We start from the raw sequence: 13,320 nt of genomic DNA, 5'->3' as shown, positions 1-13,320 counted from the left end.
TTTTAGAGATGGTTTTGTTGTCATCCTTTCTAGTTTGGTAAATGCTCGATTCTTTTATCGATTTTTGCTCGCTGCTTTGGACTATTTGGGGTTGAATTCCTTATCGTATTAAGTGCTTGCAATCACTTCAGATATGTCATACTTGAGTTGTGGCAAAGCAATTGTTAATGTGTCATGATATTCTATCGATTCTAAGGCTAAAGTGTTTATTGTGTTGATTAAGCTTGTCGTTCACTATCTACGACGAGCATTTGTTATTTTTTTTCCTGAATTGTATATTTTCATTTATTAAATGAATTAATAAATTTACCTTTCAAAAGAATAAATAAGATTACATATGATTTTCATACTGATCTTAAATGTATTAGTCAGCTAACCTTTAAAAGGTAGATAATAGTTATATAGAGGTGCATTGATAGGGCTAGGTGTTATTAATTTAGATAAATTATCTAGTTGGTTACCTAATTTTTAAGGTATTTTCATTTTAGTCACTCAATCATTGAATCTCTATATGTAGTTAACATGTACACCGTCACATTATGTTCACACTTTTATTTTGGTCACCCAAAAAATATCAATTTTTATAATATTGATCGAGGTAAAAAACATTAAAGATTAAAGTGAAAAAACGATAGAAACTAAAATAATGCTTTAAAATTTGTCAGATTGTACTTGTTTTGCCCTTGCAAAAGTTCTAGATTTATTTTTTATAATATTGAAATATTAAATTTCAAAACATCAAAATCAACTAAATAAGTTATTAAAAAAAATTATCCTTTTGGTAGTGACAACTGATTTGTTGCTATAATATTGAAATTAATTAAATTAATTTCTTTTTAAATCTTAAAATATTATTTTATATTTTCAAATAATAATTGTAAGGACTAAGGACAACAAATAAAATAAAATAACGGCAGAGGTAATAATCAAATGCGAATATTGCACGTCATATGAAAGTTAATTAAAGGATTAATTTACTTTTGATTTGAAAGTAGATTAAGTTTACTTTAATCTTTAACTTTGAAAATAAAAATCATTTTAATATTTTTATATACATTACATCCATGGATTATATATATAATTACTATAACATTTTACTGAGTTGATGTCATCCTTATTCAGATCACTAACTCAATTATGAAATTACAGAAATATTTATTCTTTTAAATTATAATTAATGTTATTACGATAGCACATTTATCTATTCATATTTGTATATGGTCTTTGAATAAAACAATTATAAATTATAAATTCAATAATTGAACACGTGTTCAGTAATATTAAAATACAAATTTGTTACCGCTCCACTTATATTCATTATTGAATAAATTTTAGAGGAAAATATAATATTATTTTCACTTACATCATGAGTGTGACAAAATTCAATGTTAATATTGTTTTTGATTAAGTTTATATTACAAATTAACTCGACACTAACTCAAGATTGATAACAACGCTATGATAAACAAATCGTATTCATTTAATATTTTTTATATGACATAATTTTTTTGTTTAGATTTTGTTTTTACTCATAATTTTAATTTAATTTTTTTACTTTAATATCGTATATATTTAATATGTTATTATTAATTAATTTCAAATCATACGTTTTATTATTTATTATGTTTTAATATAAAATAATATTTAAAATTCGAATTTAAAAGAAATAATAAAGCAATCATTGATTAAAAAAAACCATGGATCGATTTATTCAATAAGTGAATTGAAAGAAAAAACAAATAAAAACAATTTATATACATTATCGACTTATCGTCGCTAGATGACTATAACTTGGTGCAAGCCTAACGGCGACAACAATGGCATGTTAAATAACCCCTTCGTGTCGTTATCGCAATCCAAAAATGATGTCCAATTTGACGGCGTTAAAGGCGCATCGCCGTTATCTCTCGCTTTAGTCACATCATCATTTACTCTCTTCACGGCTTTAACTTCTCTCTCATCCCCAGCGCCGTCGTCTCTGCTCCGTTTCCTCTCTCCGTCAGCGGCGATTACATCCAACTTCCCAGCTTCGAGAGGGAAGTTAAGAATCGCTTTTGAGCCACGTAACTTAAAGGCGGCTCGGTCGTAAGCCTTTGCGGCTTCTATGGCGGCGTCAAAAGTTCCCAACCAGACCCGTGAACCTTTTCGGTTAGGATCTCGGATCTCGGCTGCGAACTTTCCCCACGGCCTTTGTCGGACTCCTCTGTAATGCTTACTTCTCTCTTCGGTATTTGAATTCTTCGGCTTTACCTCGGTTAAATCCGGTTTCCCGAACTGAATCCACTCCACTTTATGCGGCAACGAGATTTTCAGCGAAGGTTTTCGACTCTGAGAATTGGGAGTCGAATTCGAAGAAGATCGAGATTTCACTTGGAATTCACAAGCAGTGGCGTCGGAAGCGAGAGGCTTAGGCGTGGTGAGATGGATAAATTGAGGTTTGGAGTCAAATTCGAAAACATCACTTTGGTTAGACTCGAAACCTGGGAAATTGGTAGAGAAGTTGAAGAAATCATCTTCGTCAAGGCTATTAAAATTGGATGCTGTAAGACAGGAATCAGAGGTGGAAGTTTGAGAGTAAAGAGAGTGAGATTGAGAGGTGGAAACCTCGGATTTCGGATAATTTGTCCATTGATTTTCATTTGAAAAGCTCCACAATCCCACAGGAGGAAATTGATTTTCATCAAGTAAATATTGTTCAATATATTGAAGCCTGCTCGACACTTCACTGCTACTTTCCATATCCAAAAACTGAAAACAAGAGAGAAAATGAGAAGATAAGGATTTTTTTTGTTTGTGGGTTTGAATTGGAGATTCTTAGTTCTCTCACTTGAGAGTGGAAAGGTACTTATAAGGGATCTAAGGCAAGTTGAATTTTCTGACTATTCAACAGGAGCTTCCGCGATGCAACCAAGAAGCAACGTGCGATGTAAAATTACTATGGCCAAAATCTGTTTTTAGTCCTACTTTTACAGAAAATAAAACTTAGTCCCTTTACTTTTAAGGTTAAAAATTAAATTCTCCTTCTTTCTTAGTTTAAAATTTTAAGTCCAGTCATTAAGAGCGTAGTATTTTCAATTTTATTAATCATATGTCTCATGAAAGCAGTCTAATTAACATATCAAATTAATAAATTTTGATAAAAATTACCTAAAATATCAATGACTGTACTATGGTTTTTAAATCGTAAATCGAAACTTTTACAGTATAAATAATAAATTTTATTGATAAACTCAAGAGGACGAAATATCAATTTTTCTCAAAATACAGATATTAATGGCATATTTTAACCAACTACAGTTTAGGAGCTGACAGGCATTAACGTGGGTCGGGTCAATCTCTCAAAAGACTTGGTTGCATTTAGGAGATTTAAGTCCTTCTGTTCTGAACATCAAAAAAAAAAAAATGGTAACAATACAAAAAGTTACTATCGTAATACATCATTGAATAATTAATTATATTGTCCAACTAACAAATCAGAATAATTTAGATAACTCTATCAAAATTAATTACATGCACATTCACTTTGTGAAAGAACAAATTTAATTATTATAGAATATATATCTAAAATAATAATAAAAAGTTTAATGCACAATTTAAGTCCCTAAAGTATATTGTTTTTCTCACTTTAGTTCATATATTTTTTGCCCACTTCAGTGGAAACTGGAAAAGCAATATACTTTAGGAACTTAAACTGTGCGTTAAGCTTAAAAAAATTATAGCAACCCACGTGATAATTCATATGCACATGTTGTTTTTTGAATCATTATAAATTTTGACTTTTTTTAATATTTTTTATAAATTTTAAATCACTTGTTGACATGACTTCTGAAATAAATAGTGCTATGTTAACATGAATCGTTAAAAAATGTTTTAGTTAACATTTTTATTAAAAAAAAGTGATTCAACTTTTATTGAAAAATAATAAAATTGACAAAATATATATATAAACATCGAGCGTTAAACTTATACCAACCCACGTATAATAAGCTTGAATTTAAAACTTCAAAATTTTAAATTCCAAATAATCTCTTTAAATTTAAAAATAAAATTAATAATGATGAAATATGTAGATATAATTATTAGGTTAGATGGATTTTGGACAGTGACATTAAATTAAAGGCTTTATTCATTTTATTATTATTTATAAATAAACTCATTTTCTTACTTAATCTGTTTATACCAGCCAAAACCTTGTCAGACAAAATTTTGAGATTTAAACAAATAGGACTTGGTTGAATAGCCTCCTCATTAATCATCCTCAGGTTCATTGAAAAAGGTCTGTAAGACAGAGGAGGAGGAGCAGGCGGCGGCGGCTAGCGCCTAGTGGTTAACGTTAATTTCAAATCTCGAAGCATTGTTTATGTTTTGTTTAGTTTTACTTGGTTGGTTCCCGACAAAATGAAGTTGTCCTTTGGATAAAATATTTGGATAGAATTTGTGGGCAAACTTTATAAATATTCACACAATTATTAACGAATTTTTGGTTTTGTTCGTTTAGTTTTAAAAAATTTATTTTAATTATTAATATTATCATATTTTATTCACTTATTTGTTAAATTACTCGAAGTGTAAATTTATCCCTTTAATATTTATAAGTTCTAACATTCTGTCAATTTATCCTTGATTCTTAAAAATTTAAAAAAAATTTAAAAAAATTAAAAGTTCAATTTTCAATAAAAATACATACAAAATTATAAATACATACTCATTTTTCTCTTTTTTCTAACACAACATTTATTTATTAAAATAATAATATTATAAATAAAACAATTTTCTTAAAAAACCCACAAACAATTCTTAAACCAAATTCATACATTTCTTTTCTTTTCCTTTTTTAGTTGTATTTTATAAATAATAATTTATTTATTATATGTTTGGCCTTGTTTCCTAGTCCTCATTAAATTTATCGAGTCGTCTTCACATACAACCATTAGCACTAATAACACTTACTCATAACTTCTAAATTTTCACATCCTCTATTGTTGCGAGTTGTTGGCATAACCTTCCACCTACTTGATCTCTAAGACCTTATCCTCTTTTATGTTTACAATCATTCCCGCCCTTAAGCACAACCTCAATTGCAATAAACTCATTCTAGGTAACTACCTAAAGACATTGAATCTTACCCTTTTGAAGCTCATGTTGTAGTTTTTGACCCAACTTGCACACGATGATCATTAATGTTGGAAAAAAAAAAACATAATACCTAAATCTACTTAATTATTCTTCTTGTTTTTTTCCCTTAAATTATTTTATTTATAAATTTATCATTTTAATAAACAAATGTTATAACTGAGAAAATAGATATTCATTTTTTATAATTTTGTATGTATTTTTATAAAATAGTGTGTATTTTTATAGAAAATGAATTTTTAAATATGTTTTTTTTAATTTTAAGAATTATGGCTAAATTGATAGAATGTGTAAAGTTGAGAGCTAATTTTTTATTATTTTAGAATTAAGACCAATTTGATAGAATCTGTAAACATTGGAGGGCTAAATTTGTTATTATGCCAATAAAAAAGATCATGTCATTATTCTGTTAGTGATTCAATGAAGGGGAGACCAAAATATTAAATATCGATAACATTAGTGACTAAAATAGAAAATTTTAAACCTAAATGACGAAAATAAAAACTCGCTAATAGTTGGGTCACTATTTATACAGTTTACCCAAAATTTATTTATTCTTGGTTAAGTTTCTATCATGGTAGTAAACCAGAGCAACAAATTTTAAGTTTCATTCCGGTGTAAATTTTAATACATACCAGTTGTACCAATGTGTATTGATTAATTTCACTTGTGCGTACTAAAAAAAATTAATTTTAAATTGAAATTTAAGTATTTTATTATTTATTTTCGATTTCTTAAATTATGAATTGTTATATGCATAGTATGGAATGATCTTATTATTTAATTTATAAAATAATTTTTTTGTCCGTTTATTTTGAGTTTGTTTAATAATGTATTATATTTGTGAACAATGGCGGAGCTAGGGGGCTACCCGACCCCCTTAAAATGATTTTTTTTTCATTTAGATCATTTTATAATTTATAAATTTTAAATTGGTAATGGTAAAATTACACTTTGACCCTCAAATGATAAAAAAATTAATTCACTTTAAAAACTATAAAGATATAGGGCATTAAAAATAGTGAAATTGCATTTTTATTATTGTAAAAATAGACAATTTAATTTCGCCCCCTAAAAAATTTATGGCTTCTTCCCTGCTTGTGAAGCTTATTAAAGAATACTTTATATAATTGATGAGTATTTTTTTTGGTATCATAAAAGTTACTTATTGTAATATTTGAACTCAAGCCACCAACACTTTTAAAATATTTTCTTTAGCATAAATGATTTTTTAATATTTTTATATATACATACTAATATACCTCAATTATACATAAATATATTTATACAAAAATATAAATTTTAATATTATTAATTAAGTTCAATAACTTATTTAAATGATTATATTTTTTAAATATTTTTAACAGGTTAGTATCTATTTCTACAATATGATATCGCATAGGTTTTTATAGTATCTGTTCTTTTTTATACAATGCCTAGAACTATTCACGACCTCTTGCACCGACAACAATGCTGATGCCAATCGAGTTAAGACTCTATCGACATAACAATCACCATTTAAATTTACAAATCTATCAAACACTAAATGAGACGGAAAGAAAACATCAAAATTTGTGGTAAGTACAAACTTTATACACAAGTAAAACACAAAATTAATTCGAATAAAAAATTAAATGAAAAGAGATTTCTTATAACGAAAGTAAGAGATTGGGAATGATTTTTTATTACATACGTTGTCTTAAGAAATTGGTTGATAAAAAACATATTACAAAACAAATCAAAAGAAAAAATAAATTGGTTGATAAGGTTTTAATTTTGCACGTAAGCTGTGTCGTAAAGCAATCATTGATAATAAAATAATAGATTTTATTAATTATTTCTTAATTTTACTTAAAATTATATTTTAATACACCCAACTTTCAAAAATTACATAACACTCACTGACGTTGTTGAAGTCACTTATCCGCTAATTTCCTTTAAAAAGATTACTTGATATGTTAATTTAAAAAATTAATAATTAATTTAGTCCCTAAACTATAACTAAAATATTATTTTGATATTTAAAAAATTTGTTAAACAAAAACCTATAAGATATGAAATTTTGATGAGAAATTTACGAATATTTTGATAATCCCAACTTGTTTTCCCTTTCGTACCGGCTTCAACTTTTACTACATCTTCCTCCTCCTCCTCAACCACCTCAGCTGCAGTCAAATCATCATCCTCTTCCGATTCCGATCCATTTGATCCATTAAAGGTTTTTGGTCTAGATTTACCCATCCTAAATTCCATTTGAGACCTTCAAAGTAAATTTAACATAGTCTGAGCCAAAACCCTATTTAGTCTTTTTTTTTTCCCCTATAATTCGATTCTTCATTTTTAGTACATTGGTTTCTTTTGTTTACGGTTTATTTTCTTTGGGCTTTAATGGCGATCGAGGTAGATTTGTGTAGCTTAAGTGATGATGGTTGATTTCAAGATGATGAAAATCCAGAAATTAAAAATAAGCCAGAACAGTGATGATATGGAGAAAGTCTTTAATAAGTTTTATTTATTTATAATATATATTAGCAAAAAAAATTAAATATCAAATTGATATTTGAGTTATAGTTTAATGACTAAATTATTAATTAATCCTTCAAATTAAAGTGTTATTAACGAAAGTTAATTGAAGCGTAGTTAAAATGTAATAATTCGATAATATTAGTGATTATTATGTAAGTTTTTGAAAATTGAGTTATCGAAAGTTTAGGGATAATTAGGTTGATACTACTTTAGAGAATCCCAATTTTTTTTTTCTTTTGAAAGAAGAGAATTCCAGAATTCTAAAAACAAATAAAAGAATTTATATACATTATCATTAGATGACCGTAACTTGTTGAAAGCCTAACGGCGGGTGCGGAGATAACGGCGATAACAATGGCATGTTAAATATTCCCTTTGTCTCATTATCCCAATCCAAAAATGATGTCCAATTTGACGGCGTTAAAGGCGCATCGCCGTTATCTCTCGCTTTAGTCACGTCATCATTTGCTCTCTTCCCGGCCTTAACTTGTTTCTCATTCCCAGCGCCGTCGTCTCTGCTCCGTTTCCTCTCTCCGTCGACGGCGGTTACATCCAGCTTCCCGGCTTCGAGAGGGAAGTTAAGAATCGCTTTTGAGCCACGTAGCTTAAAGGCGGCTCGGTCGTAAGCCTTTGCGGCTTCTATTGCGGTATCAAAGGTTCCCAACCAGATCCGTGAACCTCTTCGGTTCGGATCGCGGATCTCGGCCGCAAACTTCCCCCACGGTCTCTGTCGGACACCTCTGTAATGCTTATTTTTGTCTTCGGAATTTGAATTCGTCGGCTGTGCCTTAGTTGAATCCGGTTTGCGGAATTGAATCCACTCTACTTTATGCGGTAACGATATTTTGAGCGACGGTTTTCGATTATGAGAGCTGGAACTCGAACTCGAACTCGAAGGAGTTGGAGGTTTTACAGCTGAAAGTTCAGTGATTTGAGGTGTAAATTCAAAGGGCTTAGGAGCGGTTAGATTGATAAATTGAGGTTTCGAGTCAAATTCAAAAACATCAATTCGGTTAGACTCGAAACCTGGGAAATTGGGAGAGAAGTTGAAGAAATCATCGTCGTCGAGGCAATTAAAATTGGATAGCGTAAGACAGGAACCAGAGGTGGAAGTTTGAGAGCAAAGAGACTGAGACGGAGAGGTGGAAACCTCGGGTATCGGTTCATTTATCCATTGATTTGCAGTTGAAAAGCTCCCCAATCCCGCAGGAGTAAATTGATTTTCATCAAGTAAATATTGTTCGATATATTGAAGCGCACTCGACACTTCACTGCTACTTTCCATATCCAATAAACGAAAAACCTATAAAAATTTCAGGGATGAAAAAGAAAAAAGAAGAGAAGCTAAGAGATTTCTGAAAGATACTGAAATTTTCGGTTGAGAGTGGAACTGGAAAGGGAGAGTGTAAGGTATTTATAAGAGATCCAAGGCAAGTTGAATTCGTTGACTTTTTTACTGAGTCGAGGATGCTACGAGGAGGCAACGTGCGCGCAAATTTGCTAAATTGGTTTGTGCAGACGTTGGTCGGGTCGGGTCGGCTCTACCCTCAAAAGAGTTCGCATCATTTAGGAGATTTAGGGGTTATTACAGTTCGGGCAGGTTTGGGTCGAGGCTAAGTATAATAAAAATTTATTTTATGTTGTCTAATCCGATTTGAAATATAAACTTAAAATTTTACTTAAATTTATTCATATTTGTAAAAGATTGATTCATCTTAAGTTTGCGCATATTTTTTTTTATTTTTTTAAGAAATTATATTATTTTAATTTAATTTTTAATTTTTAATTTTTTAAGTTTTTAAATTTTTTTGTTTATTAAATTTTCTTATATAGTAATTTTAACATTATTTAATATTTAAATTAGAGTAGTATTATATATTTAGTATAGTTTTTTTAATATGTTGTAAATTACATAATATATAAAAATAATTTAATATAAAATATTATAGACTTAAAAATGGGTCGGATTTGGCCATTGAATGTTCAAGCCCAAGTCCGATTCATGTTTTAAACGAGTCTATTTTATTTTTTGCCCTAGCCCATTTTACGGGATTAATATTTTTTTCTAAAATCCTCTCAAATTTTGGACGAATCTTCGAGCCTGGACGAATAGTCTGACCCATGAATAAATCTAAAGAGATTTAGGTATGACTTAAACCCTAATTTTCTTTTTAACGTAGATCAATCCTTCTAAATTCTTTTATTGCAATCATGCTAAAATTTATCATCATATAATTGAATAATCAGTATAATTATCGAAGTAATTAATTACAATAATCTAAACAACTCAATTCGAATTATTTGGAATAACTACTAAACCAATGATAGAACTTTAATATGATATTAAAGTTTGGATAAACTACAATATTAATCACTCAATGATCAGTATGATTTAACAGAAGATGATTAAAACAGCTGCTGATAAAATTGAAAATTTTTATAATTTTGTGACTAAAATGGAAATATGTTGATAATTGAATAACTAATGATATAATTTACCTAAAATTTTCTAAATTCTCATCATGACCATGATTGCATCGGCGGCAAATGGTTAAAGGTAATTTCAAATGGAAAATATTTCAACGTGAAATTTAAAAATTTTATTAAGACATGACAAGTGTAAGTAAGATATAATAAAAATTTTTAAAAAAAATTTTTAAAAAATGAACAAAAATACACTTTTAAGTTTTAATATACCAAATACTTACCCATTTTATATTACATACTGTTTGATTTTTTTGTCTACTTTTATTTCCTGCGTTGTGCCTTTCTTGGTTGGTTATTGCATCAAACATCCCTAAATTATCACTTTCATTTTAAGTTGGTATTTAAATTTTAAAACATTTTACTTATATCTTGAAATTATTAAGATTATATTAATTGAGTCATTTTATTATTAAAATCATTAATTCAATTGTTAAATGAAACATTAAATCTTGCGTGTCATAATTTAAAATGAAAAAAAAATATTATAAAAATAGATGTTTTAATAGTTTTTTACATTATTTTTTATTTTAAATTTAACTACATAATATTTAATATGCCATTTAATGGTTAAATTAAGGAATTTAATAACGAAAAGACATGATTAATGTAACGAATTTAAAAAAAAATTTACACTTAGCACCAAATTTATTTTATTAAAAAAATGAAAAATGAAATCTAATAATATTAGTAATTAATTTTGATTAAATCAATCCTAAAACACGATTAAATACTCAAAATTTAATATTGTTACCTTTAACACAAAAAATGTATAACTTTTGTCAAATATAACTATCTTATTGGACCAAAAAAAACAAATATCACATTAAAAGAAAAACGCAAAAACGCAAAACATGATTTTATGATTAATAAAACAAAACCCAACTCTATCGTAAAAACTAATTTACCATTTTGAAAAAGGCGGAGAGTCTTGACCCCTAAAAATGAAAAACTATAAGCCGATATAATGATGAAATTGTGCTTTGCTCCCATCAAAATTCATTATTCAAGAATAAAAAATATATAATTAATCCTTTCAGGGATTTAATTGAAACGCTAATGGTGAATAAGAATAGTTTGGCACATTTAAAAACCATAATACGTTTCTTTATAATAAAATTCAACTGCCTTAAAATTCATCCATTCCAGCAACATGAGTAGCGTATAAGGATGTGTATGTCTCTTACGCAACCAAATATAATCATAAATAATCTCTCTTACGCAACCAAACCCATTTACATTTTGTTTGTATTTCCTAATTTTGCTATTATTAATATTAATATTACTATTTTTGCTCCTATTACTCCACTTCATTCTATTGCCTACCTCACATATATAACGTGAAAAATGCTTTTGACATCGATGGCAGCGGATACTGCTTGCTAGTTTATAATTTTCTATAAAAGAGCAATCTGATTTAAGGTTTTATCAATTTGACTGGTTTGTCCAGTTTAATCGAATAAGTTATTTTAAACAATTTATTAAAAATTAAAAAATATAAAAAGAGAAAATTGGTTCAATTGGTTTTTTATCTTCGGACTAATACCTTGATCAATTTCTAATTCAACTAATCTAATCGACCAATCCGATCCAATTTTGAAAATATTAAATTAGATTCTATCTAGAGGTGCTCATGGGCCGAGTGGCCCGGCCCGACGGCCCGCCCAAAATATGGGAGAGTTTGGGTTAAAATATAGGCCCAAAATATAGGCTTGAGAAAAAAACGAGGCCCGTTTAGAAAACAGGCCGGGCCTCGAGCACCACTTTTTTGGCCCGAGCCGGCCCGGCCCAGCCCAGCCCGATATAATAATTTTTTTTAATTTTTTAATTTTTTTAATTTTAAAATATTTTTAATTTTTTTAATTTTAAAATATTTTTAAAATACTTTTTTTAATTTTTAAAATAAATTTTTGGTATTTATTAAAAAATGGGCCGAGCCGGGCCCGGGCTTATGATTTTTTCCAAGGCCTAGGACCCGAGCCGAAATTTTTTTACGGGCCTGGCCTGAATCCGGCCCGGCCCGGCCCGGCCCATGAGCACCTCTAATTCCATCATATGGAAAATACTTTTTGGCAACAATCCTAAACGCTTTCAAGTTTTCAAAAGTACTTTCCAATCTTAATAGTAAACTAGCCCAAAAATTCGACACTTTTGAGCAGTAAATGGATTCAAAAATTATTTCAAGATTTTCAAAATTTCATTTCGAAAATCAAAATATGAACTCAAATCCTTATTTAATCTGACTAGTTTCTAATGTTACATGTGTTGCATGTGAATTTATATGTTTGATTTTTAATTAATCTTTTAAATAATGTAATTTTAATTACTAAAATTAATGTAAAACAATATTTCTTATTTGAATAGTTCAATCTAATTAAAATATAATAATTTATTTAACAAATTAAATATTATAATAATAAAAATTATCAAATCATAATTAAAATATTTTAAACATGTTCAGCATACAATATATTTTACTTTATATAATTAACGCAAAGCATCATTATTAAAAAAACATATGTTAATCAATTTAAAGCATTTATAAAATCACTATTCAATTTTTTATTTTTTCTTAACCTTCAACAATTTAACCATAATAATTTGTAGGTAATATGTAATTAATATAAATATAATATATTAAGGGTTAGTAATTGGTACATTGATAATGTATTTTTTTTATTCCACAAGCAACCTTAAAAAATTGTAATGTGTTTGTTTTATTTAAATATTTTACTATACCCCTATAGGACACTTGTTAACTCTTGACCCTATTTGTGGAGTTTAAAAACTCCATTAACAGTGTACCAAATATTATTTCATATATTAAATAGGTTAGTAATTGGTTCACTGGTAGTGTACTTTTTTTTATTCTATAAGTAGCCTTAAAAAATTACCATGTGTCTATTTTTTAAAATATTTTACTATATTCTTATAGAACACTTGTCAACCCTTGACCCGACCTGTGGAGTTTAAAAACTCCACAGACAGTATACTAAATATTTTTTCATATTAAATAAAAGTATTATGTGTAAAATTTTATATGAAAAATAAATTAACTATTATAAATAATTAAAACAAATTTTCCTTTTATTTTTTTTTGGTTAATGGAAATATAATAATTTATATATAAATTGACTTTTTATTTATAACGACTGATAAATTTTCATTTGACCAATT

At 28.1% G+C, this 13,320-nt stretch overlaps 2 protein-coding genes across 2 annotated transcripts; both read right to left on the bottom strand.

Moving 5' to 3' along the window:
- Positions 1-1,681: 1,681 nt before the first annotated feature.
- LOC107946931 (ethylene-responsive transcription factor 5-like) lies at positions 1,682-2,803 on the bottom strand. The gene has a single exon (NM_001398466.1). The coding sequence runs from the start codon at positions 2,737-2,739 to the stop codon at positions 1,777-1,779; it is 963 nt and encodes a 320-aa protein (NP_001385395.1). The 5' UTR covers positions 2,740-2,803; the 3' UTR covers positions 1,682-1,776.
- A 5,064-nt stretch (positions 2,804-7,867) lies between these two features.
- Positions 7,868-9,215, bottom strand: LOC121224311 (ethylene-responsive transcription factor 5). Its single transcript, XM_041107361.1, has one exon. The coding sequence runs from the start codon at positions 8,942-8,944 to the stop codon at positions 7,955-7,957; it is 990 nt and encodes a 329-aa protein (XP_040963295.1). The 5' UTR covers positions 8,945-9,215; the 3' UTR covers positions 7,868-7,954.
- Positions 9,216-13,320: the final 4,105 nt, after the last annotated feature.

The sequence above is a fragment of the Gossypium hirsutum genome, chromosome D12 (assembly GCF_007990345.1).
Source record: "Gossypium hirsutum isolate 1008001.06 chromosome D12, Gossypium_hirsutum_v2.1, whole genome shotgun sequence".
NCBI classification, from domain to species: Eukaryota; Viridiplantae; Streptophyta; class Magnoliopsida; order Malvales; family Malvaceae; genus Gossypium; species Gossypium hirsutum.
The sequence above is the reverse complement of the archived record's forward strand: the minus strand, read 5'-3'. Positions and strand labels throughout refer to the sequence as shown.

Excerpts from the sequence above, each read along its gene's own strand:
- LOC121224311 (XM_041107361.1), bottom strand. The coding sequence starts at position 8,944 with ATGGAAAGTAGCAGTGAAGTGTCGAGTGCGCTTCAATATATCGAACAA.
- LOC107946931 (NM_001398466.1), bottom strand. The coding sequence starts at position 2,739 with ATGGAAAGTAGCAGTGAAGTGTCGAGCAGGCTTCAATATATTGAACAA.